Here is a 24,112-nt window from a genome sequence, read left to right as displayed (position 1 = left end):
GTTCCTGGAATATTTGTTGCTGTATTTTCTTGCTAATTTTCCGGACTTTTATACCTATGTTCATCCCTGAGATTGGTCTATAATCTTTCTCAAATCTTTCTTGTTTACTTTGATGCTAAAATTCTGTTAGCATCAGTGACTGAGCTGTGCGTGCAGCTGGCCCTCCGTGTCCATGGGTTCTGCATCTGAATTCGACCAGATCAAAATTTTTGGAAAAAAAACAGTGGTTTGTTTATAGCGAACATGTACAAACGTTTTTTCCCTTGTCATTGTTCCCTGGACAATACAACATAGCAACGATTTACTGGTACATTGCATTACATTGTGTTAGGTGTGCTAACAAAGCTGGCGACGGTTTAAAGTATGTGGGAGGATGTGTGTAGGCCAAGTGCAGACAGTCCGCTGGTTCCTGCGAGGGCTGGAGCACCCGTGAATTTTGGTCTGTGGGGCTCCCGGAACCAGTCTCCTGCTGATTCTGACGATGGCTTTATGGTGTTTGGTGTTTCTGTCTATTTCTTCCGTTCTCCTAAAAAGTTTGTATAGGACTGATAATTATCTTTAAAAAAAAACGTGTGGTGGAACTCACCTATAAAAAGTGTCTGAATCTGCGGCCTTTTTTTGTGGGTAGATTTTTAAACCATCGGATCAACGTCTTTAATGATCGTGGGAAGATGCGCGTTTCTGTGGCTTACTCTTTCTGCTACTTGCGCATCACGTTTTCCTGGTTCTTGGCGGGTCTAGTCATTTGGGACTGGACGTGACAGGATGCGTATATTCTGGAGTGTGACTTACACTTCTTCCCTTAGCGCGTGTTGGGCTGTCTTGGTAGGTGGTTGACTTACCTGAAGACCGATTTGCTCAGTCAAGGCCTGTTTCAAGCTTTTCTAGGGTTGATCTAGAGCAGACCACCTGCAGGAATAGTTTGGACACCCAACTAAGGCATGCCTTCTCCAGGGTCTCCATGGAGTATCGGGAGTGGAGGCTCCGGAGGACTCCCCGTTCTGGCCGATTGGATCACAAACGACTCCTCCCTCTGTGTGAGTTTTGGGAATCGTTCGGCTTACAGCGGCCTAGTCTTTTTGTGTCTGGATTATCTGGGAATGGACAGTACTCTGAAAAGACACAAGGGTACCCCTGCGCGAATTTCTGCCTTCTGGAGGAGCTCTGACTCGGCAGCCTCCAGCTGCTGCAGCCCACCCAAACTCTGACCTCCATCTTCTTACTGCCAGCGCTGCCAAGGTGCTTGGGCCCCACCTTGCTGTGCCTGCCTCCAGGCAGATGTGGAGTGATCACAGGGCTCAGCTCGTGCCAGGCAGATGTGGAGTGATCACAGGGCTCAGCTCGTGCCAGGCAGATGTGGAGTGATCACGGGGCTCAGCTCGTGCCAGGCAGATGTGGAGTGATCACGGGGCTCAGCTCGTGCCAGGCAGATGTGGAGTGATCACGGGGCTCAGCTCGTGCCAGGCAGATGTGGAGTGATCACGGGGCTCAGCTCGTGCCAGGCAGATGTGGAGTGTTCACGGGGCTCAGCTCGTGCCAGGCAGATGTGGAGTGACCACGGGGCTCAGCTCGTGCCAGGCAGATGTGGAGTGACCACGGGGCTCAGCTAGTGCCAGGCAGATGTGGAGTGATCACAGGGCTCAGCTCGTGCCAGGCAGATGTGGAGTGTTCACGGGGCTCAGCTCGTGCCAGGCAGATGTGGAGTGACCACGGGGCTCAGCTAGTGCCAGGCAGATGTGGAGTGATCACGGGGCTCAGCTCGTGCCAGGCAGATGTGGAGTGACCACGGGGCTCAGCTAGTGCCAGGCAGATGTGGAGTGACCACGGGGCTCAGCTCGTGCCAGGCAGATGTGGAGTGACCACGGGGCTCAGCTAGTGCCAGGCAGATGTGGAGTGATCACGGGGCTCAGCTAGTGCCAGGCAGATGTGGAGTGATCACGGGGCTCAGCTCGTGCCAGGCAGATGTGGAGTGACCACGGGGCTCAGCTAGTGCCAGGCAGATGTGGAGTGACCACGGGGCTCAGCTAGTGCCAGGCAGATGTGGAGTGACCACGGGGCTCAGCTCGTGCCAGGCAGATGTGGAGTGACCACGGGGCTCAGCTCGTGCCAGGCAGATGTGGAGTGACCACGGGGCTCAGCTAGTGCCAGGCAGATGTGGAGTGACCACGGGGCTCAGCTAGTGCCAGGCAGATGTGGAGTGACCACGGGGCTCAGCTCGTGCCAGGCAGATGTGGAGTGACCACGGGGCTCAGCTCGTGCCAGGCAGATGTGGAGTGACCACGGGGCTCAGCTAGTGCCAGGCAGATGTGGAGTGATCACGGGGCTCAGCTCGTGCCAGGCAGATGTGGAGTGTTCACGGGGCTCAGCTCGTGCCAGGCAGATGTGGAGTGTTCACGGGGCTCAGCTAGTGCCAGGCAGATGTGGAGTGACCACGGGGCTCAGCTCGTGCCAGGCAGATGTGGAGTGACCACGGGGCTCAGCTAGTGCCAGGCAGATGTGGAGTGACCACGGGGCTCAGCTAGTGCCAGGCAGATGTGGAGTGACCACGGGGCTCAGCTCGTGCCAGGCAGATGTGGAGTGACCACGGGGCTCAGCTCGTGCCAGGCAGATGTGGAGTGACCACGGGGCTCAGCTCGTGCCAGGCAGATGTGGAGTGATCACGGGGCTCAGCTCGTGCCAGGCAGATGTGGAGTGTTCACGGGGCTCAGCTCGTGCCAGGCAGATGTGGAGTGATCACGGGGCTCAGCTAGTGCCAGGCAGATGTGGAGTGACCACGGGGCTCAGCTAGTGCCAGGCAGATGTGGAGTGACCACGGGGCTCAGCTCGTGCCAGGCAGATGTGGAGTGACCACGGGGCTCAGCTCGTGCCAGGCAGATGTGGAGTGACCACGGGGCTCAGCTAGTGCCAGGCAGATGTGGAGTGATCACGGGGCTCAGCTCGTGCCAGGCAGATGTGGAGTGTTCACGGGGCTCAGCTCGTGCCAGGCAGATGTGGAGTGTTCACGGGGCTCAGCTAGTGCCAGGCAGATGTGGAGTGACCACGGGGCTCAGCTCGTGCCAGGCAGATGTGGAGTGACCACGGGGCTCAGCTAGTGCCAGGCAGATGTGGAGTGACCACGGGGCTCAGCTAGTGCCAGGCAGATGTGGAGTGACCACGGGGCTCAGCTCGTGCCAGGCAGATGTGGAGTGACCACGGGGCTCAGCTCGTGCCAGGCAGATGTGGAGTGACCACGGGGCTCAGCTAGTGCCAGGCAGATGTGGAGTGACCACGGGGCTCAGCTCGTGCCAGGCAGATGTGGAGTGATCACGGGGCTCAGCTAGTGCCAGGCAGATGTGGAGTGACCACGGGGCTCAGCTCGTGCCAGGCAGGTGTGGAGTGTTCACGGGGCTCAGCTAGTGCCAGGCAGATGTGGAGTGACCACGGGGCTCAGCTCGTGCCAGGCAGATGTGGAGTGATCACGGGGCTCAGCTCGTGCCAGGCAGATGTGGAGTGTTCACGGGGCTCAGCTAGTGCCAGGCAGATGTGGAGTGACCACGGGGCTCAGCTCGTGCCAGGCAGATGTGGAGTGATCACGGGGCTCAGCTCGTGCCAGGCAGATGTGGAGTGTTCACGGGGCTCAGCTCGTGCCAGGCAGATGTGGAGTGACCACGGGGCTCAGCTCGTGCCAGGCAGATGTGGAGTGACCACGGGGCTCAGCTCGTGCCAGGCAGATGTGGAGTGTTCACGGGGCTCAGCTAGTGCCAGGCAGATGTGGAGTGATCACGGGGCTCAGCTCGTGCCAGGCAGATGTGGAGTGATCACGGGGCTCAGCTCGTGCCAGGCAGATGTGGAGTGATCACGGGGCTCAGCTCGTGCCAGGCAGATGTGGAGTGTTCACGGGGCTCAGCTAGTGCCAGGCAGATGTGGAGTGACCACGGGGCTCAGCTCGTGCCAGGCAGATGTGGAGTGATCACGGGGCTCAGCTCGTGCCAGGCAGATGTGGAGTGTTCACGGGGCTCAGCTCGTGCCAGGCAGATGTGGAGTGACCACGGGGCTCAGCTCGTGCCAGGCAGATGTGGAGTGACCACGGGGCTCAGCTCGTGCCAGGCAGATGTGGAGTGTTCACGGGGCTCAGCTAGTGCCAGGCAGATGTGGAGTGATCACGGGGCTCAGCTCGTGCCAGGCAGATGTGGAGTGATCACGGGGCTCAGCTCGTGCCAGGCAGATGTGGAGTGACCACGGGGCTCAGCTCGTGCCAGGCAGATGTGGAGTGACCACGGGGCTCCGCTAGTGCCCGGCAGATGTGGAGTGATCACGGGGCTCAGCTCGTGCCAGGCAGATGTGGAGTGACCACGGGGCTCAGCTCGTGCCAGGCAGATGTGGAGTGATCACGGGGCTCAGCTCGTGCCAGGCAGATGTGGAGTGATCACGGGGCTCAGCTCGTGCCAGGCAGATGTCGAGTTATCACGGGGCTCACCTAGTGTGCGCCCCTTCTCAGGGATCACGGTTCTGACTGCGGAAGGTGTGATGTCTGAACACCGTTATTTTCATGTGTTTTGTCTTCTTTGCTAGTTACCGTTTAAGTGAGAGTTTAAGCCCGGTCCCTGGGACGCCATCAGGGCTGGACATGAAAACTCCAAGTTTTGCTAGTAGAGTTTTCATTACCACTTAGTAAATATTTCTGTATTTTCATCATGATTTTTCTTTTGGTTTGTTATTTAGAAGCTTATTTTTAAAATTTCTGACCATATGGGTTTTAAATTATTTTTAAATTAATTTTTAGTCTAATCATGTTCAAATTACAGTATTCATTTGATACAGGTCTTTGAAAGTTCCTGGGAGTGGCTTTATGGTCTAGTGCATGCATGCTAAAGCTCGTAAATGTTCCCTGTGTGTGGGAAAAGAATGTTTCTCTGATCTGCAGCGAGAGGCACCTGTGTCCATTAGTTCATGATTATCATTACGCACTCTGTGTTCTTATTCATCATATATCTGCTTGACCTCCCAGTTAGTGAGAGGTGTTAAAATCCCCGTCATGATAAATTAATGAATTCCTCCATGTTACGTGACCGTTAACTTTCATTTTATATATATATATATATATATTTTTGAGACGGAGTTTCGCTCTTGTTACCCAGGCTGGAGTGCAATGGCGCGATCTCGGCTCACCGCAACCTCCGCCTCCTGGGTTCAGGCAATTCTCCTGCCCCAGCCTCCTGAGTAGCTGGGATTACAGGCACGCGCCACCATGCCCAGCTAATTTTTTGTATTTTTAGTAAGACGGGGTTTCACCATGTTGACCAGGATGGTCTCGATCTCTTGACCTCGTGATCCACCCGCCTCGGCCTCCCAAAGTGCTGGGATTATAGGCGTGAGCCACCACGCCCAGCTGGTTTTATATTTTCATCCTTTTTCTCTCTCTGGGGTCATTTTGAGTAATTTTTTTCTGATATATTTTCCAGTTCATTAATTCTGTGTTGAGCTCCATTTAATTTGCTGATTGGCATGTCTGCTAAGTTTTCAGTTTTAAATCATTACGTTTTATTTCTGAGCGTCCTGCACGGTTCGTTCCCATATTTTACCCACTGTTTTTCTCTTCTGCTTATTTCTTAGAACATTTAAGCAACTTATTGTTATAATCTGCATTTGATAATTTTAACATCTGAAGTCGTTGAGGATTGAATTCCTCTCTTCCCTCTCTCTTTCTTCTCCCTTCCCTCCTTTCTCCTTCCCCTCTCCCTTCCCTCCCCTTCCCTCTGCTGTCCCTCTCCTTCTCCCTCTCATTCTCCCTCCCTCCCTCCTTCTCTCCCTTCCTCCCTCTCTCTCTCCCTCTCCTTCCCTCTCCCTCCCCCCTCCCTCTCCCCTCTCCTTCTCCCTCTCACTCTCCCTCCTGCTCTCTCTCCCTCCCTCCCTCCTTCTCTCCCTCCCTCTCCCTCCCTCTTCCCTCTCCCCCCCTTCCCTCTCCCCACTCTCTCTCTCTCCCTCTCCCTCTCTCCCTCTCCCTCCCTCTCTCTCTCCCTCCCTCTCCCCTCTCCCCTCTCCCTCTCCCTCCGTCCCTCTCCCTCTCCCCCTCCCTCTCCCCTCTCCCTCCCTCTCTCCCTCCCTCTCCCTCTCCCCTCTCCCTCCCTCTCCCTCCCTCTCCCTCCCTCTCCCTCTCCCCTCTCCCTCCCTCCCTCTCCCTCTCTCCCTCCCTCTCCCTCTCCCCTCTCCCTCCCTCTCCCTCTCCCCTCTCCCCTCTCCCCTCTCCCTCTCCCTCCTTCCCTCTCCCCTCTCCCTCTCCCCTCTCCCCTCTCCCCTCTCCCCTCTCCCCTCTCCCCTCTCCTCTCTCCCCCTCCCTTCCTTCTCTCCTTTTTTGGTGACTCTTGCTTATGGTGAATTGCTTCCCTGACGGTTTGGTGATAGGGACTGGCGTTCACTGCGGTAATCTTGGGGCCTCCTGGGAGGACTTGTGTGTGCTTCGCTAGGCGCTTTGGGTGCTCACTCCTGAGAACTACTCTGAGCTAACTTCTCGAATTTGGGTTCCACTGCTCATGCAGGTGTTGTAAATTTGAAACCCAAACTTTCTGAGGACAGGCCTGTGGCCCGAATTTCGCAGTAACACTTGCTTTTTCTCCACCTCGAGCTCGGCGTCATTCGGATCCCCTCCCGAGTCGTTCTCACCCAGCCTTCCACTTCACAGAGGCCGTGGCTTTGAAGGGTTCCGTTGTCCTGGTGACTTGTCCCAGCCCTCACCCTGTGTGTCTCTGAGCTCCTGCCTCCCATCCCCCACAGCAGGTGAAGCCCAGTTCTCTGCCACCTTAATGTCATCTCCTTCCTCTTTTTTTCTTTCCTTCTGAGTGCTCTCATTTTCTCTGAGGTTTGTTATTTACCCTGAACTCCTTCTTGGATCCTGAGTATCCCTGTTATTCATCCTGAGTCTCACCCGCCGCGCACAGAAGCAGAAGCCTCCGCTCAGCCCTCTTCCTGTCTGTTGGGAAATACTGATTTTAACGAGCAAACTGAGTTTTGAACGCACACGCACCAGTGTTTCTCAACCAAAATGAGGAATTTCTATTTTACCTGGACTGTTTGGTGATGCTTTTTAAATGGGTCTTTTTAGGTTGGGGTGAGCACAGCGTGGAACGATCGCACGTTTTATAAAATCTGTTTAGAAAACCAGCAGCCTTTGTGTGCCGCACCCAGGCTTTTCAGCTCCCTGAGCTGGTTTTAAAATCTGACCGCACGTTGCTAAATAATGTGCTCGTTCTGCTAATTCTTGCTTGTTTAGCCGTTCCGTAAATGGAATTAGAAAGTGTTTACCCTTTTGTGTTGGTTTCTTTTTCTCAGCGTCCTATTTGTGGTTTTCATCCATTTCTCATCTCTCCTTCCTGAAATGCCACAGAATCAAGGTAAAGGTCAAGTGAAGCAAGACCTAAACGCTCACGTCAGGGTGAGAAAGCAGGAGAGAGCACCCGGCAGCCAGTTCTGGGTGCCGAGAAGCAGGCCCACGTGGCAGCGGATTGAGCCCTGGGTCCCTCCCAAGGCAAGCATCGTGACCTCCCGAGAGGCCTCCCAAGCCAACCACAGCTCCCTCAGGGGCACTGGGATCTGAACCAACCTGGGCTGACGGGGGCCGCCCTCCCCCCGCCCCCCACCCCTTGCACTTTTAAGGCTGTGCATTTCCTGGTCCGTCCTGCTGCAGGACCTTTGCCACAACTTTCATAAGCATCTCATTATCACTCACTCAAAATACTTCCTAATATCCGGCGTGATTTTTTTCTTTGACCTATGGGTTTTTAGAATTGTATCGCTTAGTGTCCGAGCAATTGGGTTATTTTGCAGGTGATTTTTTTGGGGCTATTGATGTAGAGTATAATTCTATTGTGGTCAGAGAACATCTGCCTTATAACCCGAATTTAAGATGGACATTTGTGGAAGTTTGTGTTATGACCGGCGTATGGCAAATTGCAGTACACGTTCTGTGTGCAGTTCTAAAGAATGTGTGTGAGGCTGGGCACGGCGACTCACACCTGGAATCCCAGCACTTCGGGGAGCTGAGACGGGAGGATCGTTTGAGCCCAGGAGCTCGAGACCAGCCTGGCCAACATAGTGAGACCCAATCCCTACAAAATGGAAAATAAAAAAATGATCTGGGCATGACAGTAGCATGTGCCCATAGTCCCAGCTCCTCAAAGAGCGGAGGCGGGAGGATTGCTTAAGCCTGGGAGGTCAAGGCTGTGCTGAGCTCGGATCACACCACTGAACTCCAGCCTGGGAGACAGGAGACGCGATCTCTAAATAAATGAATAAGTAAATAATTAAATAAATAATGTGTATGATATATACTTTCTCCTTCTTGTGGCTGATAGAACAAGCAAAATTTTTCATCCTTTTGATTTAAACCTTTCTGTGTCTTTGTATGTAGAGTCTCTTATGAACAGAATATAATTTTTAAAAATCTGGTCTGACGATTGTTAATGTTTCACTTGGTGTGTTTGGTTTGTCCTGAGTTGAGCTTTTATCTGCTATCCTAACTCGTTACTCTCCACTCGACATCATCTTCTCATACGCTGTTTTTCTCCTTCATTGCCTTCCACTGGATTCATAAATTTTAATTTTTATGTTATTTTTCTATTAGTTTGTTAATTAAACATTAGTGTTCTACTTTCTAAGTGATCACCCTTGAAATCACAACACGTATCCTGAACAGCTGAATACAAATGGTTATTCCCAGCCCTTTCGTGACCGTGTCGGAACGTGGCTACTCCGAGCCCTTTCGTGACCGTGTCGGAACGTGGCTACTCCGAGCCCTTTCGTGACCGTGTCGGAACGGGGCTACTCCGAGCCCTTTCGTGACCGTGTCGGAACGTGGCTACTCCGAGCCCTTTCGTGACCGTGTCGGAACGTGGCTACTCCGAGCCCTTTCGTGACCGTGTCGGAACGTGGCTACTCCGAGCCCTTTCGTGACCGTGTCGGAACGTGGCTACTCCGAGCCCTTTCGTGACCGTGTCGGAACGGGGCTACTCCGAGCCCTTTCGTGACCGTGTCGGAACGTGGCTACTCCGAGCCCTTTCGTGACCGTGTCGGAACGTGGCTACTCCGAGCCCTTTCGTGACCGTGTCGGAACGTGGCTACTCCGAGCCCTTTCGTGACCGTGTCGGAACGTGGCTACTCCCAGCCCTTTCGTGACCGTGTCGGAACGTGGCTACTCCGAGCCCTTTCGTGACCGTGTCGGAACGTGGCTACTCCCAGCCCTTTCGTGACCGTGTCGGAACGTGGCTACTCCGAGCCCTTTCGTGACCGTGTCGGAACGTGGCTACTCCCAGCCCTTTCGTGACCGTGTCGGAACGTGGCTACTCCGAGCCCTTTCGTGACCGTGTCGGAACGTGGCTACTCCGAGCCCTTTCGTGACCGTGTCGGAATGTGGCTACTCCGAGCCCTTTCGTGACCGTGTCGGAACGTGGCAACCTTGTCTTTGGGTTTCCGTCATTTCTGTTGAGAAGTCAGTTGTCAATCTTAGTTTTGCTCCTTTAAAGGTTATATGCCATTTTCTCCTGGCCAAGCGTTCTGCCGTCACCCGTGGTCCCAGCAGTGTCACCGCGCTGCGCTTTGTGCGGCTTTCTTGTCTGTCTTGCTTTGCGTTTGCAGAGCTTCTTGAACCTGCGGGCCGATGTGCTTCAGCAGCTGTGGACAATCCATGGTGGTTAGTTTTGTAAATATTGCTTCTCCCCTGTCTCGGTCTGTTCCGGCTGCTGTAACGACAATATCGTAAGCTGGGCGGCTTACAGATAACAGAATTTACTTTTCACAGTTCTGGAGGCTGGGAAGCTCAAGAGCAAGGCACATCGCTGAGGACCCGCATTCTGGTTGGGAGAGGCCTCCTTGCCCGGTTCCCACGTGGTGCGTGAGGGGTGTCTCTGGCACCTCTTTCCTAAGGGCGCTGACCCCATTTGTGAGGCTCCCCACTCATGACCTAATCGCCTCCTACGGGCCCCACTTCCTAATGCCATCACTTTGGGGGTTAGGATTTCAACACAGGAATTTGGATGAGGTGGGACGCAGACATTCAGACCACATCCGCCCTTTCCATTTCTTCTCCTTTTGGGTTCCAGTTACAGGCATGTTTGGCCATTTCCCTGTGTCCTATATTTTTCTGGCTGTCACGTCTCTGTTTTCCATTCTTATCTGTTTTACATTTTCTGTATTTCTGTGACCTGTCCTCCAGTTTGCTAACACTGTCTTCAGCTGTGTCTAATCACTCGCGTTCCTAATTTTAGTTATAGTGTTTTTCAGATCTAGCATTTCCATTTGATTATTTTTTATAGTTTCCAGTCCTCTGGCAAAACTCTCCATTTTCCATTTATTTCCTCTGTCCTTTTTGCTCTTATTTTGAATACGTGAGTCAGGGTTGTTGGAAAGTCCTTGTTTAATGACTCCTAGACCTGGATCGTCTGTAGGTATGTGTCTTTTTTTTTCTCATGTGTTTATATTTTATTTTTCTTCTTTGTTTTTAATCAGAGTCCTTTCTTATTTTGTACCTTCTGAGTTTTGATTGGATGTCACACATTCCCTATTAAAAGAATGTAGAGTACAGAGATTATCCTGGGTCTGAAAAAATAAAAATAAAAGCACGTAGAGGCTCCAGATGGCTTCCCTTTTCTCTCCCAGGCAGCCAGAGTGAGGTTTGAATTAAGCCACGTGAGGGCAGGTTGTAGTTTTTACAGACTCGTCCTAGCTGTGGCTCTACCCTGCTCTTAGGTTCTCTACCTTCCTGGGCTTTCAGCCAGAGCCCGGTATCGTCACTGGGTGTCCTCCTGCACCGTGAACTCAAATCACTGTTAGCCCCTGAGACTGTGCAAGATGCCTCTGGTTTTCAGCTTGGGTTGTAAAATCCCACGTCTCCTGCCTTTAGAATCTGGTAAATGTCTTAAGGGAAGGATTGGGCGTTTGTTCATCTTAGTTCTTCATCCCTCTCTTCCGGGATCTTGGCCTCTCAAGTTTCCTTCTCTTGCCCAAAAGCTCTGCAGCTTGCTCCGTCCCTCAGCAACGGCTCTCTGCCTGGGAAGACTCCAGATTCCCAGCCTCTTGCCCCGTGTGCAGAATGCAAATACGCCCGGAGGCGGTGCTCAGAGGCCGGCTCCTGCCCCGGCAGCCCCTGCTCTGGAATGCTGGCTGGCGGCTCCGCACGGATTACGGATTCCTCCTCACCCAGCGTTGTGTCGGGCCTCCTGCGCAGTGCACTGGTCCGCGGCTGCCACTGCGCCCACCAGGCCTCCTCCGCTCTGCCTGCGTCGCGGTGTGAATATTCTGCACCCCAGAGCCAGAACAGAGGCTTCTCTGTGTCCTTGCAATGCTTTTACATTTTAAAGATCAAGTTATATAATAGCTTTATTTTTTACAATGTGGGATGGCCAGTTGTCCCAATACTGGTCTTACGTCATTACCTCAATGGCTGCCTTTTCCTTTAACGGATGTGTGTGTGCATGTGCGTGCGTGTGTGCATGTGTGCGTGTGCACGTGTCTGCGTGTGCACGTGTGTCTGTGTGCACGTGTGTGTCTGTGCATGTGCACGTGTCTGTGCGCGTCTGCACGTGTGTGCGCGCATGTGCACCTGTGTGCGTGTGTATCTGTGTGCTTGTGCACGTGTGTGTGCGTGTGCACCTGTGTGCGTGTGTCTCTGTGTGCTTGTGCACGTGTGTGTGCGCGTGTGCACCTGTGTGCACGTGTGTGTGTGCGTGCGTCTGCTTGTGGACATGCTCAGTCTGTTCACGTCATTTCTAGACTTTGGAAGTGGTCATATTCCGTAGGATATAGATGGGATAGCTGGTAGGGGATGTTTTCCCTCTTTGTTCTCATTTTTCGAAATTCTCTTGTCCTGCCAAATTCCACTGAAGGTCCTGTTAGAATATTTTGCTTATTGGAATTGCACTGAATTTATACAGCTAAATTTGGGGAGACCTGGAAATTTTGTGGTGTTGAATTGAATATCTGCTTTCATAAATGTTTTCTTAATTTCTAAGTACTTCCTATTTCAGTACTTGGGATAACTGAGTCAAAGGACTCAGACTTTTTAAAGGCCCCAGGCGTGCTGCAGAGCGCTCGCTGGAAACCTTGCGGGTCTGTGCCCTCACCAGGGACGCGTGAGCTTGCCTGTCCCTCTCTCCATCCCGGCTCCAATGTCCTGAGACTTGTTCCAGTTTTGGAAGTGCAGGGATTTTCAACACAAGGAAACACAGATTCTCAGAGGTCATCCCTCGGTCCACGCTGGCGGCCACTCCTGGCCATGAGGAGAAGACCTCATGGCAGAAGCACTCTGGAGTGTAGACGCGGCTGCATCTATGGCTCTAAGGGGCTGCGGTGTAGGCGGTATGAGTCCAACCACATCAGGAACTTGTCCCCACTTAGTCGTAGGGTGGCCTGGCACCTCCCCTCCCCTGTAGCCTCTGGAAGAGCTGTTGCCTGAGGGACAGCCCTGCCCCACACCCAGCGCGTTGTGTGTTCTGAGGAGGAGTTCTGCAGAACCTGGGGGTGGCCGGGCGGGGTCCGGGAGTTCAGCACCTGCCCTGGTCCCAGGCTCACTGTGCCCCTTTCCTTCTGCAGACATACCCTCCTGCTTTTGACCCTGGGGTTTCCAGGGGCAGCCCAGAGGGGCTTGTCCCTTCTTCACAGCTACAAGGCTGGGGCACTGTCGGAAGGGGCCTTTTGGCCAGATTCTCCCAAGGGTGGCACTTATGGGCGGAGACAAGCAGGCGCAAGGTTGCCTTTTCATGGAATCTCAGTGTGGAAGGGTTTCAGGGAGGCCACCTAGCCTGTGCTCTCATTGGATGCTTCTGGTGATGGGGGACTCACCACTTAGCAGGCACCCAGGAGCGCTGGAGACAGCAGCTGGTGGAAACCTCTTCATGCTGGCCTGCATGGATGCTGTTTCATGGAGCTCTGGCCATTCCTGTAACCAACAGCTCTGTCCTGAGCCTTTCCCTCTCCCTGTGCCCAGGAGCCCCATCCTTCAGGCCCCAAGTCCCGTGGGGGAAACCGCAGCGTCTGGGAGGTCAGCCCAGGTCCCGTGGGGGAACTGCAGCGTCTGGGAGGTCAGCCCAGGTCCCGTGGGGGATCCGCAGCGTCTGGGAGGTCAGCCCAGGTCCCGTGGGGGAACCGCAGCGTCTGGGAGGTCAGCCCAGGTCCCGTGGGGGAAACTTTTGCGGCGGCCGCTTTGTCATTGCTTTGCGGGGAGTTTTTTTTTCTTTTGAAAGAAAGAAAAAGAGAAAGAGGGAGAGAGAACAGGATTCTTGCTCCATTGCCCAGGCTGGAATGCAATCTAAAAATAGGTGTTAAAAACCTCTTTTTTGCTGATAATTGTGCTTAACAGCAAAGACAGGAAGGAATAAGAGAAGAAAATAAACAAACAGCCGACCAATATTTCATTAAGTCTGTGAAATGCTATGCAAATGCTGAAGAGTGATTTACTTCCAATTATGTGGTCACTTTCAAAACAGGTGTAATGTGATACTGAGAAAAATGTATGTTCTGTGGACCTGGGGTGGAGAATTCTATAAATATTCACTGAGTTTACTTGTTCCAGGTCTGAGTTCAAATCACGGATGTCCCTGTTAAGTTTCTATGTCGTTGATCCGTCGAATACTAACAATGTGGTGTCACAGTCTCCCGCTATTATTAGGAGTCCAGGTCTCTTTATAAGTCATTAAGAACTTGTCTCATGTATCTGGGTGCTCCTGTATCGGGTGCGTGTATATTTAGGGTCATTAACTCCTGTTGTTGCATTGATCCTTTTACCATTACGTAATGTCCTTCTTTGTTTCTTTTAGTCTTTGTTACTGTTAAAGTCTATTATGTCAGAGACGAAAATTACAACTCCTGTTTTTTCCTCTCTCTTTTCTTTTGCTCTCCGTTTGACTGGCAAGTCTTCCACCAACCCTTTGTTTTGAGTCTTTGTGTGTCCTTACTTATGAGATGGATCTGGATACAGCTTAATGATGGATTTTGACTTTTTATTCAATTTACCTGTCTTTGATTGCGGCATTTAATCCATTTAAATTTAGAATTAATATTAATATTTGTGAGTTCAATATTGTCATTTGATGCTAGCTGGCTATTTTGCCCATTAGTTGATGTAGATTCTTCATTATAGAGATACTCTTTATGTTTTGGTAAGTTTTTGGGATGACTGATACTGGTTGTTCCTTTCTGTTTGTAGTGCTTCTTTCAGAAGCTCTTGTAAAGCAGGCCTGGTGGTGATGAAATCTCTGAGTCTTGCTTGTTCACGAAAAATTTTCTTTTTCCTTCATTTATGAAGCTTAGTTTGGCTGGATATGAGATTCTGGGTTGAAAATTCTTTTCTTTGAGGATATTGAATATTGACCCCCACTCTCTTCTAGTTTGTAGGGTTTCTGCTGAGAGGTCTGCTGTGAGTCTGATAGGCTTTCCTTTATGGGTAACCTGACCTTTCTCTCTAGCTGCCCTTAGAATTTTCTCCTTTATTTCAATCCTGGTGAATCTAATGATTATGTGTCTTGGGGTTGGTCTACTTGAGGAATATCTCTGTGGTGTTCTCTGTATTACCTGGAGTTGTGTATTGTCCTGCCTTAGTAGGTTAGGAAAGTTTTCCTGAATAATATCCTGAAGAATATTTTCCAGCTTGGATTCATTCTCTTCATGACATTCAGGTACACCTATCAAACGTAAATTAGGTCTTTTCACATAGTCCCATATTTCTTGGAGACTTTGCTCATTCCTTTTTACTCTTTCTTCTCTAATCTTGTCTTCTCGTTTCATTTCATTAAGTTGGTCTTCGACCTCTGATATCCTTTCTTCTGCTTGATCAATTCGACTGTTAAAACCTGTGCATACTTCTCAGAGTTCTCATATTGTATTCTTCAGCTCCATTAATTCACTTCCATTCCTCTCTAAATTGTCTATTCTCGTTAGGATTTCATCAAACCCTTTTTCAAAGTTCTTAGTTTCTTTACATTGGACTAGGACATGTTCTTTTAACTCACAGAAGTTTCTTATTATCCACTTTCTGAAGCCTAATTCTGTTATTGGAATACACTCGTTCTCCATCAGGCCTTGATCCCTTGTTGATGAGGAACTGTGATCCCCTATAGAGGGAGAGGCATTCTGATTTTGGGTATTCTCAGCCTTTTTACGCTGGTTTCTTCCCATCATTGTGAATTTATCCATCTGTCATCTTTGTAATTACTGACTTTCAAATTCGGTCTCTGAGTGGACGTCCAACTTGTTGATTCCCAGTGCCGGAATCTGAGCAACCCACTGCGCCGGCCAAAACAGCGGCATTAAGATTCGTGGTGCTTTTCTGCCGGGGAATCTCCCATCTGGCTTCCCTCTTGAGTCCCTTTTTCAATCAGTTGAACAGGCGACTCTGCCTTCCAGGAGCTCCAAACGTCGACCAGAAGGGGACCCAGTCCTATTTACTCTGCACCAAGAACCGCCGTGCCGGCCACAAGAGTCGTGCTGGTGAATTGTGGGGCTCCTCCGCTGGGAATCTCCTGGTCCGTGAGCAACAAATATTCGTCTGAAAGTGTGGCGTCCTCTCGTTCTCTGTGCTTTCACACAGAGCTGCTAGTAATTGGCCATCTTGGATCTCTCTCCTGCGGGGAGTTTTCATCAGCCTTCCTCAGGGTCCTAGCACCCGAGAGGCCAAACCATTTTGGGGTTCTTGACCGCCACCCTGTCATTTCACAGATGGTAAACTGGGGCCCAGGAAGCTGAGTCACACGGCTGGGTTAAAGGCAAGGCCCAGGCCGGCCCCCCAGCCCTGGCTTGTACCGAGTTCCCTGTGACTCACGGGCTGCGCCTCCTCAGTGGGGCCTTCAGGAATGTTCCGCTCCCCCTTCCGCGTAAATTACCAGCAGGAAATGTGGCTGAAAACATTGACTTTTGTCCCATTGCTTAGGGCTGTCTGTCCTGTTCTGTTCATTTCCGAGTAACGTTCTCCTCCTTGCTAATTCAGAGACCCTTCTCCTGCTGATGTGGCCACCAGCTGGTGCTCCACACAGGATGTGATGGGGCATTCTAGAACACTGTGCCATTTTCAAGCATCCTTGACATGTTGATCTGAGCCCGCACTGCTCTTGGGGCCTGCATGGACCTGGCATGGAGCCCACCCAGACCTGTGTCCACAGGGGAAGCCCCTGCTTGGGGACTCTGCCGTGGGAGGGAGCGAAGGCCACCTTCATGTTCACGCCGCGGTCGCTCTGTTTCGTCAGGTTCCAGCTTCCCCAGGCTTTCGAAGCCGGGTTCCACTAGTCCCGCTGGGCTCCTGGTTTCTAGAATGATCTGTGCTGCGCGCCCGCTTGTGGATTCCACCCCACTCATGTGTCACAGCGGGGGACTTTGGAAGGGAGTCAGCTGCAGCAGAGTGCGGGTCCTGCCCCTTCAATGCTGTTTCCAATTCACGTTTCCCTTTTTCCCCAGGTGATTCCCCCGCTCACTGGGGCTCCCACTACTGCAAGGAGTGACCAACGAAGGCCACCGAGATGGCTGGGGCTTCGGTGAAGGTGGCGGTGCGGGTCCGCCCCTTCAATTCCCGGGAAATGAGTCGCGACTCCAAGTGCATCATTCAGATGTCTGGAAGCACCACCAGTGAGTATCGGCCTGCACGGCAGCGCGGTCGGCCGCAGTCGGCCACGGGAGGCCACGGGAGGCTGGGGCCACCGTCCTGTGCCTACGGGTCCGGCTCAGCAGTCAACCTGGCCCAGGCCCCAAGAGAAGCATCCCCCTCCTTGTCTCTGTGGTGTAGGGGTGTCCTGGGGCTGTGGTAGCAAACTGCCACCAATCGTGGTGGGCTTCCAGGAACAGATATTGATGCTCACGGCTCCGGAGGCCGGAAGTCCAAAGTGAAGGTGTCAGCAGGGCCTCACTGTCTCTGAGCTCCTAGGGAGGATCTTTCCTGCCCTCTCTGGGATCTGGTGGTTGCCGGTCACCTTGGCTTGCAGCTGCGTCGCTCTGATCTCTGCCTTTGTCATCACCTGGGCTTCTCTGTGTGTCTGTGTCTCTGCTTTCATGGGGCTTTCTTATATGGACACCCATCACTGGGTTTGGTTTTCTTATAAGGACACCCATATGTGTCCCCACGTATCCCAACCATATCAGTATCTTGGAGCAAGAACCAATTGTCGTGTCTCTGTTCTGTGGCTGGCTGGGCTTGGCGGGGCTCAGCGGGGTGGTTTGTGCTGGGGCCTTTGCTGCTGCGGTGTCACAGGCTCAAGTGCTGTCAGCTGCACAGAGTGGTGACACGAACAGCCACCTGGTCTTCAGGATGTGGACGTGACGGAGCCTCCCATTCACACGTGCTCTGCACCCATCCACCCCCCCTCATCTATTGCCTACCTGTGGAGCGGGCGTCCCGAGGGGAGGACGCTCAGGGCCCGTGGACCCGTACTCCCTAGGTTTGGTCTCTGAGGCCTGCTCAGGGGCTGAACATTCAGGTGTTGCTGGGGTGCTCTGGGCTCTGTTGGGTCCTGTGGAAGTGGGTGTGGCCTAGGGGTGATCCTTCCAGAAGCCCGTGGAGCTCTGTGGCTACTCATGTTGCAGTGGGCAGGCTGCGGAGACTGCTAAACTCCAGGCTGTGGGAGCTCCTGTGGCTGTGGGCCCCAGTGCACTTCGGGATTGTGTCCTGACTGTTCTGCGAGCTGAATTCTTTTGTCTGTCTGGTCCCTGGAAGCAGACCCAGAGACGAGGATTTGGGTGCCAACGGTTTATTTGGGAGGCGGTCTCAGGACGCACTGTGGGAGAGTGGGGAGGTTTGCGGGGAGGCTGATGAAGGTGCGTTCTAAGTGGGTGACCCCCGTGGCTGGGGGCCTGGCCTTGCTGGGCCCTTGGACGAACACAGTGCGCCTCCGGGTTGTCCTGCCCAGGAGGGCGAGGGCTTTTTGACAACGCCGGCTGCCTCAGCTGACTGCGGGCTTGGCCTTTGGGGAAACGTGCTCAGGTGGCAGGACCCTTGCCTTTACGTGGGAAGCCTCTGACTCTGGGTGGGAAGGGTGACCTCAGGTGCAAACCATGGCTCTGGGTGTGAACTTTGACTCCAGGTGGAAGTGACCAGGAGCACTGTGACCCTGGGTGGGCAGAGGGCATCTGTGCCATCCCCACGGGCTCTTTGTAAGGTGTCCCAGGACATCAGGGAGTGCCCTTGGAATGCCCTTCCACCCCGACTGGGTGCCAGCCACACAGCTGCCACCTCAGTCTTGCATGTGGGGTCACGCGGAGCTCCATGGTTGGCACAGTGACAAGGACCAGACCCCACGGAGCAGCTGAGGACCACCAGAAGCCGAGTGGATGGAAGAACAAAGTCTCAGAGATGGGCTCCTCCTGCCCCTGAACCTTGGGGATGGCCCAACCTCAGGCCAGACCCTGGAGGACAGGGTTGGGCAGGTGGGCGGGCTGGGGCGGGCGTCCCAGAAGTGACGGCCACAGTGGGCCACTGGCCCCCTTGCAGCCTCCAACCTGCCCCTGGCCGGGCCTCCGGGGGCACTGGGTAGGCAGCTTCCCCAGTTTGCATTTCCCTCGTACGCTGCAGAAGCGGGAGGGTGCAGCCTGGAGGGAGCTGGTGTTGTCGAGACCTGGACGTGGTGGTGCCGCCCACCCAGTGAAAGGTGGTCTGGCCGAGGCTGCGCCAGCCCAGCCCCCACTCCCCCAGAGCTGCTGGTTCAGAGACAGCAGTGCAGGCCTGGATCCCAGACCTCACACCCCAGTGGTTTTTGCCTGCCTCACTCCACCCTTTCCTCTGGCCCAGAGAACCAAGGCCGAACCAGCTTCACCCCAGGGCTTAGGAGCCAGAGGCCTGAGCCACATCTGTGGGCAGCCACGTTTCCTTAGATGCCTGCTTCAGATACTTGGATTCTGCCTGGCCCCAAAGACCCCGGAGTTCTGGGATTTTGCCTGTGTGCCAGCAGCCTCTGCTCCCCACCAAGCTCTAAGCAGAAGTCCAGGCAGGTCCAGGAGGTGTGCAGGGGAACGCAGGAGCCCTACACTCTTTTTGGGCAACTGGTAGGTCCTGAAGGAACCTCCCTTTCTCAAAGGTGAGCATCTGCAAGACACCAACATCTTCCAAGAATCACCAAACCAGAGCAGATGTCTGTGGGTTTCTGAAACCAAGGAGGAGGAAGGGCTGTGGACCCAGAGCTGGGGTAGAGAGCCCGCCAGGGCATTTCCTCCAGGACACCTGGAATGTTTCAGACATCGTCACTTTCATCCTCAGGAAACTGAAGAGCCACAGAGCCAAGACCACACATGAGATCAGTGTCCTGCCCACTGTAACCAAGGACACGCCAAGAAAGCTGGGTTGGCCAGGTTGGCCCGCATGCAAAAGGCGGGTTGTGAGGGTGGCAGGGACAGGCACCCGGGCCACTCGCTGGGGGCAGTCTGGTGATGGATATCACATGGGTGATGCCACCCCCACCATGCTGCTTGTGTGAAATGAAATAATGAAATGCAATGAAGATTATCCAGCAAGTGTCCAAAGCTGTGCAGTCAAAATGTCCACCCTGGTGCTGTTTTTTTTTTTTTTTTTTTTTTTTTAAGATGAAATCTTACTCAGTTGCCCAGGCTGGAGTGCAGTGGTGCGATCTCGGCTCACTGCAACCTCCACCTCCCAGGTTCAAGCGATTCTCCTGCCTCAGCCTCCGAGTAGCTGGGACTACAGGCACCTGCCATCATGCCTGGCTAATTTTTGTATTTTTAGTGGAGATGGGGTTTCATTGTGTTGGCCAGACTGGTCTTGAACTCCTGACCTCATGATCCACCCGCCTCAGCCTCCCAAAGTGCTGGGATTACAGGCATGAGCCACCGCGCCTGACCCTGGTGCTGTTTTATCAAGCCCAGGGAAACTGCCCAAATGCTTGCCCGCTGGGAGCTGCTGAAGGGACCTTAACTCTATCCCAGCCCTGGACTTGAGCGCTCCCGAAAGCTTCGTGTTTACAGCCTTGGGAAAATACTACACGATGTTGGGGTGAAGGCGGCAAAGTTGGCACAGAGCCGGAGAGCGAGACTGTGTGTAGGTAAAGGGCAGACGGGCACCCAGGCCCGGCAGGTCCTGTGGGCACGGGACATGCGTTTGTGTGGGAGACAGCGGGGTGCGAGGAGGGCAGAGAGTGGCAGAAGAATGAACAATCAGGAAAAGTCTCTAGAAAAGCTGTTTTCATTTTGGAGAAAGCAAACCAGTGCCGGTTCTGGGAGAAAGTGCTGGAAGCCGTGTCAGAAATCTGGGTGAAGGGCTGAGAGAGCCAGGAGAGGAGGATGCCTTCCAGTCCTGGTGCAGGGAAGCCTGCCGGAGGAAGCGGTCATGGGCTTTTCTCCTGGAGGTCGAGGGGCCAGCGTGTCCTAGAGGACTGGCCCGGCCCAGAACAAGCCCAGGAGGACACCTGCAGACGGGGCACGAGACAGGTGCGGGCGATGTCCCCCTGCCAAGGAGCAGGCACAGGAGCCGCTGTTCCAGATGACCGCTCAGCTGCAGCTCGGTTAAACTGAACCGGGAGAGGCTGCCCTGGCTGCTGCGTCAGCCCCCTGGAGGATGTTAGGGGGCTGTGCCGGGCCTCTCAGAGGATGTCATGGGGAAGTGACCTGGTCAGCCTGCCCTGCCTGCCTTCCTGCAGTCTCAAAACACGAGGAGAGGCCCCACTCTCTAAAGCGTGCCTTGTAGCTCTGCTGTGGCGCAGAAATTGGAAGCATTTGAAAGTAAATCTGTCATCCTGCAGTCATCACCTGCATAAAGAATTCGCTTCCTTAACGCACCAAAGCTGGCAGTTTTGTGAACCGGCCGAGCTGTCTGTGAGGTGCGGTCCGGTCTGGCCTGGCCGAGCTGCCGCAGGCTGGCTTAGGGGTAGGGTCGGCGTGACTGCTTCTGCCCTCCTCCTCTCTCCTCACATCACATTCTGTGCCCTGAGGACTGCAGGACATGAGGCCCTGAGGCTGCCCAGCCGTTCTGCAGATGCTGAGGCCGGCTGGGGATGCGGCCCCTGAAGTGAACTCCTGGAGTGAGGGGCATGGCTGTGCTCATGACTCACTGTGTGATCCTGGCTAGATGGCATCCCTTTGGGTCTCAGTTTCCCCAACTGTTTAGTAGTGAGGGGTGGTGCTGGGTACCCCCTGAGATCCCCAATCATTTCTGCACTCTTCTGGCCATGCAGAGGAGGCCCAGGGTTGAGGTGGCCTCTCATCCCTGCCCTCGCCCACAGGTGGAGACCTGGACCCAGACTGGGTGTGACCCCCAGGCCCCGGCCCCCACTGCGGCCTCCCCCAATCCTGAGCAGTCGGGGAGACAGGCGAACCCCTCTGCACAGGGAGCAGTGGCATCTGTGTGGTCCCTCGGGCTGCTGTTACAAAGAGCTACATACTGAGTGGCTTCAAACGACACAAGTGTCTGCCCCTGTTCTGAAGACCAGACTCTGGCATCCAGGGGCGCTGCCGAGTGGGCGTCTTAAACAGCAACGTTCCCTTCTCAGTGGCCTGGAGGCGGAAGTCCAGTCAAGGTGCCTGCAGGTCTGGATCGTGGGAGGGCTGCCTTCCTGCTGCGACCTCGCCTGGCTCCCCTTCTTTAAAGCCACTCATCCCACCAGGAGGTCCCCAGCTTCGTGGCTTCATCTCACCCTCATCCCCGACAAGGCCCCCCCGACAAGGCCCCCCCGACAAGGCCCCACCTCCAAGAGCCATCTGGTTGGGGTCAGGGCATTGCACGTGGATCTGGGGGCACACTCGGCCCACAGCATGCTCTGATGGGGACAGCCAGCTCAGCCCAGCCTCGCACCTGGTGCTCAAGGCCACAGGGACGCCGGGACTCTGAGAACACAGCTGCGTCTCTGTCCTGTCCCGGCGGGGGGCCAGCCCTTTGCAGGCCCGCGCAGAGCCCTGGGAAGGCTGCCTGGGATTGGGCAGCTCACTGGCCTCAGAAGGGCCAGCTCTGGGGGCCTGGCCAGAGCCCGGGCAGGAGGGGATGGGGGCCCTAAAGGGGCTGGTCGAGGAGCCCAGCCCAGCAGGCCCCGGGAGGACCTGTTTCTCCCTCCTCCCTCCTCAAACCTGCACAAGATAAAAATTCCAAGCCCTGGCAAAAAAAGCCCTTTCTCCGGCAGACTCCATGCAGGCTCTGAGAAGCGGGCTGCTGCGGGAGGCTGCCTGTCTCCACAGGCCTGGAGGACCCCTGGCCCCGGGCTGGGAGGTGTTTCAGGGACTCTGGCTTCTAGTCTGGCTGTGTCATGTGACCTGCAGAGAAGACATCCCCTCTCTGGAGCTTGGGGCCCAGCTGTAGTGACATAGGATGGTTCTCAGCCATAGCACAGGGTGTGGGAGGGGTGGCAGGGCCAGGGTGGGGTGGGGGGTCCCAGTCACAACACAGGGCCGGTGGGGGGGGTGGGGGCGGGGCCAGGGTGGGGGGGTGGGGGCGGGGCCAGGGTGGGGTGGGGGCATCCCAGTCACAGCACAGGGCCGCTGAGGGGGGGTGGGGAGTCTCAGACACAATACATGGCCTGGGGGGATAGGGACAGGGTGGGGTGTTGGTTCCAGCCACAACAGTGCCTGGGAGGGGTGGGGGCAGGGCTAAGTGGGGTGGGGTCTTCGCAACACAGGCCTGGGAGGGGTGGTGGCCCAGGACAAGCAGGCCTGAGGGATTCTCCCATGGGCCATTTACAGCTGCAACTGGGCCCCAGTCCCGCTCACTCACCCATGCTACCCTCAGTCCCCTGCCTACCTGGCATTCCTTGGGCACCACTTGTGCCCTGTTCCAGGAGGGCCCCCACCTCAGGGAGCTCATGGCCACCTGGGGTGTGGCACAGGGGCTTCATCTGAGCAAGGCTGGCACCCAGAGCTGGGCAAGGGTGGGACAAGGAGCAAGGGCGGGTTGGGGTGTGGGGAGGGGGCACGGCTCAGTGCAGCCGGGTGAGGAGAGGGTGGATGGGGCAGATGGGGGTGTGGGGATGGGAGCCCGGCCTGTGCAGGAAACTGGGCCCGAGTGCAGCGGGGGAGGGGATGAGGTGGACGGGGTGGGTGTTGCTGGCTTGAGCAGGGGTCCCGGGGCTCCGCGTCGAGCTGGGAGGCCCGGCCGTTGTTTCCAGAGCACTGGTTGATGGCTGACCCACGCCAGGGGCTCTGGAGGTGGCGCCACAGGGCCTGTCACCTGGGTCCTGGCAGGCACCGAAGTCCGGGCAGCTCGGCCTCCTCCCTGCCTCTGCTCCTGGACACAGCACGGATGTGGCCCGTCAGCTCCAAGGACAGGGCTGTGATGGTTGGTCCCCGGCTCCCTCCTGCTGGCTGCTCAGGGTACCTGAGTGTTTCCTGTAACTCCTCAGGCCTGGGACAGAGGCCCAGGTGGGACCAGAAGCTGGATGTGCCCTGGGGACAGGGCTGCCAGTGACACCTGAGCTGTCAGCAGGACGCGTGGCCAGAGAGCACGGCCCAGGCACCACGGAGCCTGGAGCAGCCATGGAGTGTGGACAGGTGGACAGGGTCTCAGCGCCCCACGCTGCCATAAGGAAGCACCACACTCAGAAGCGTGCTGTCTCGTGATCCTGCAGGCCAGACGTCTGAGATCGAGGACGTGGCGGGGGCGGCTGCTTCCGAGCCATGAGGGGCACCGTCCAGGCCCCCTGGCTTCTGGGGCTTGCTGGCTTCACCCTGACCTTTGCCCTCGTGTTCTCATGGCGCCCTCCCCGTGCACGTCTATCTCCAGATCTCTTTTGTAAGGACGTGGCCGCCCTAAGTGAGGGCCCGTCTCCGTGAGGTGGACCTCATCTCGCCGAACCACCTCCGCAGCGAGTTTACCTCCAAGTGAGGTCCCGTTCTGAGACAGCGGGGCTTAAGACTTCAAATCGTGAATTTGGAGGGACACAGTTTAACTCACAACGGGGGTGCTTTGTCCTCCGTGGCACTGGTGGCAGGTCCCAGGGTGCATGGTGGTGCAGAGGGTGTGGGCATCCTGGAGGCTGTGCCGTGTGACCCCAGCCCACGCTGGCTGAGAAAAACTACCCCGGGGCAGACAGACCTCCATCTCCAGCCTTCATCTCCCAGCTGGGGCAGTGGCGTGAGGGCTTCGTTCTTCAGGCTTGATGGCGTGATGGCGGTGGTCTCCGGGACCCCCGACCAGGATGGGCCAGGGTTCCTCCTGGGTGTGAGGACCTGAGAGGGGACT

The 24,112-nt window shown here is 55.0% G+C and overlaps 1 protein-coding gene across 18 annotated transcripts in view; it reads left to right on the top strand.

The window, feature by feature from the left end:
- KIF1A (kinesin family member 1A) overlaps positions 1 to 24,112 on the top strand; it is a 123,766-nt gene that overhangs the window by 16,388 nt on the left and 83,266 nt on the right. For 17 of the 18 annotated variants that reach the window (XM_064383413.1, XM_064383416.1, XM_064383415.1 and 14 more), the window contains exon 2: positions 16,411 to 16,578. In XM_064383413.1, coding sequence (XP_064239483.1) covers positions 16,473 to 16,578 — 106 coding nt within the window. In that variant the 5' untranslated portion in view covers positions 16,411 to 16,472. Of the gene's footprint in view, positions 1 to 16,410; positions 16,579 to 24,112 lie in introns of those variants that run through there. The other variant, XM_064383428.1, reaches the window with a different exon arrangement.

This window comes from Aotus nancymaae, unplaced genomic scaffold, assembly GCF_030222135.1.
Source record: "Aotus nancymaae isolate 86718 unplaced genomic scaffold, 86718_ANA_hifiasm-v0.15.2.pri h1tg000031l, whole genome shotgun sequence".
NCBI lineage: Eukaryota > Metazoa > Chordata > Mammalia > Primates > Aotidae > Aotus > Aotus nancymaae.
Note: the sequence above shows the minus strand (reverse complement) of the source record. Positions and strands in the feature narration are given on the sequence as shown.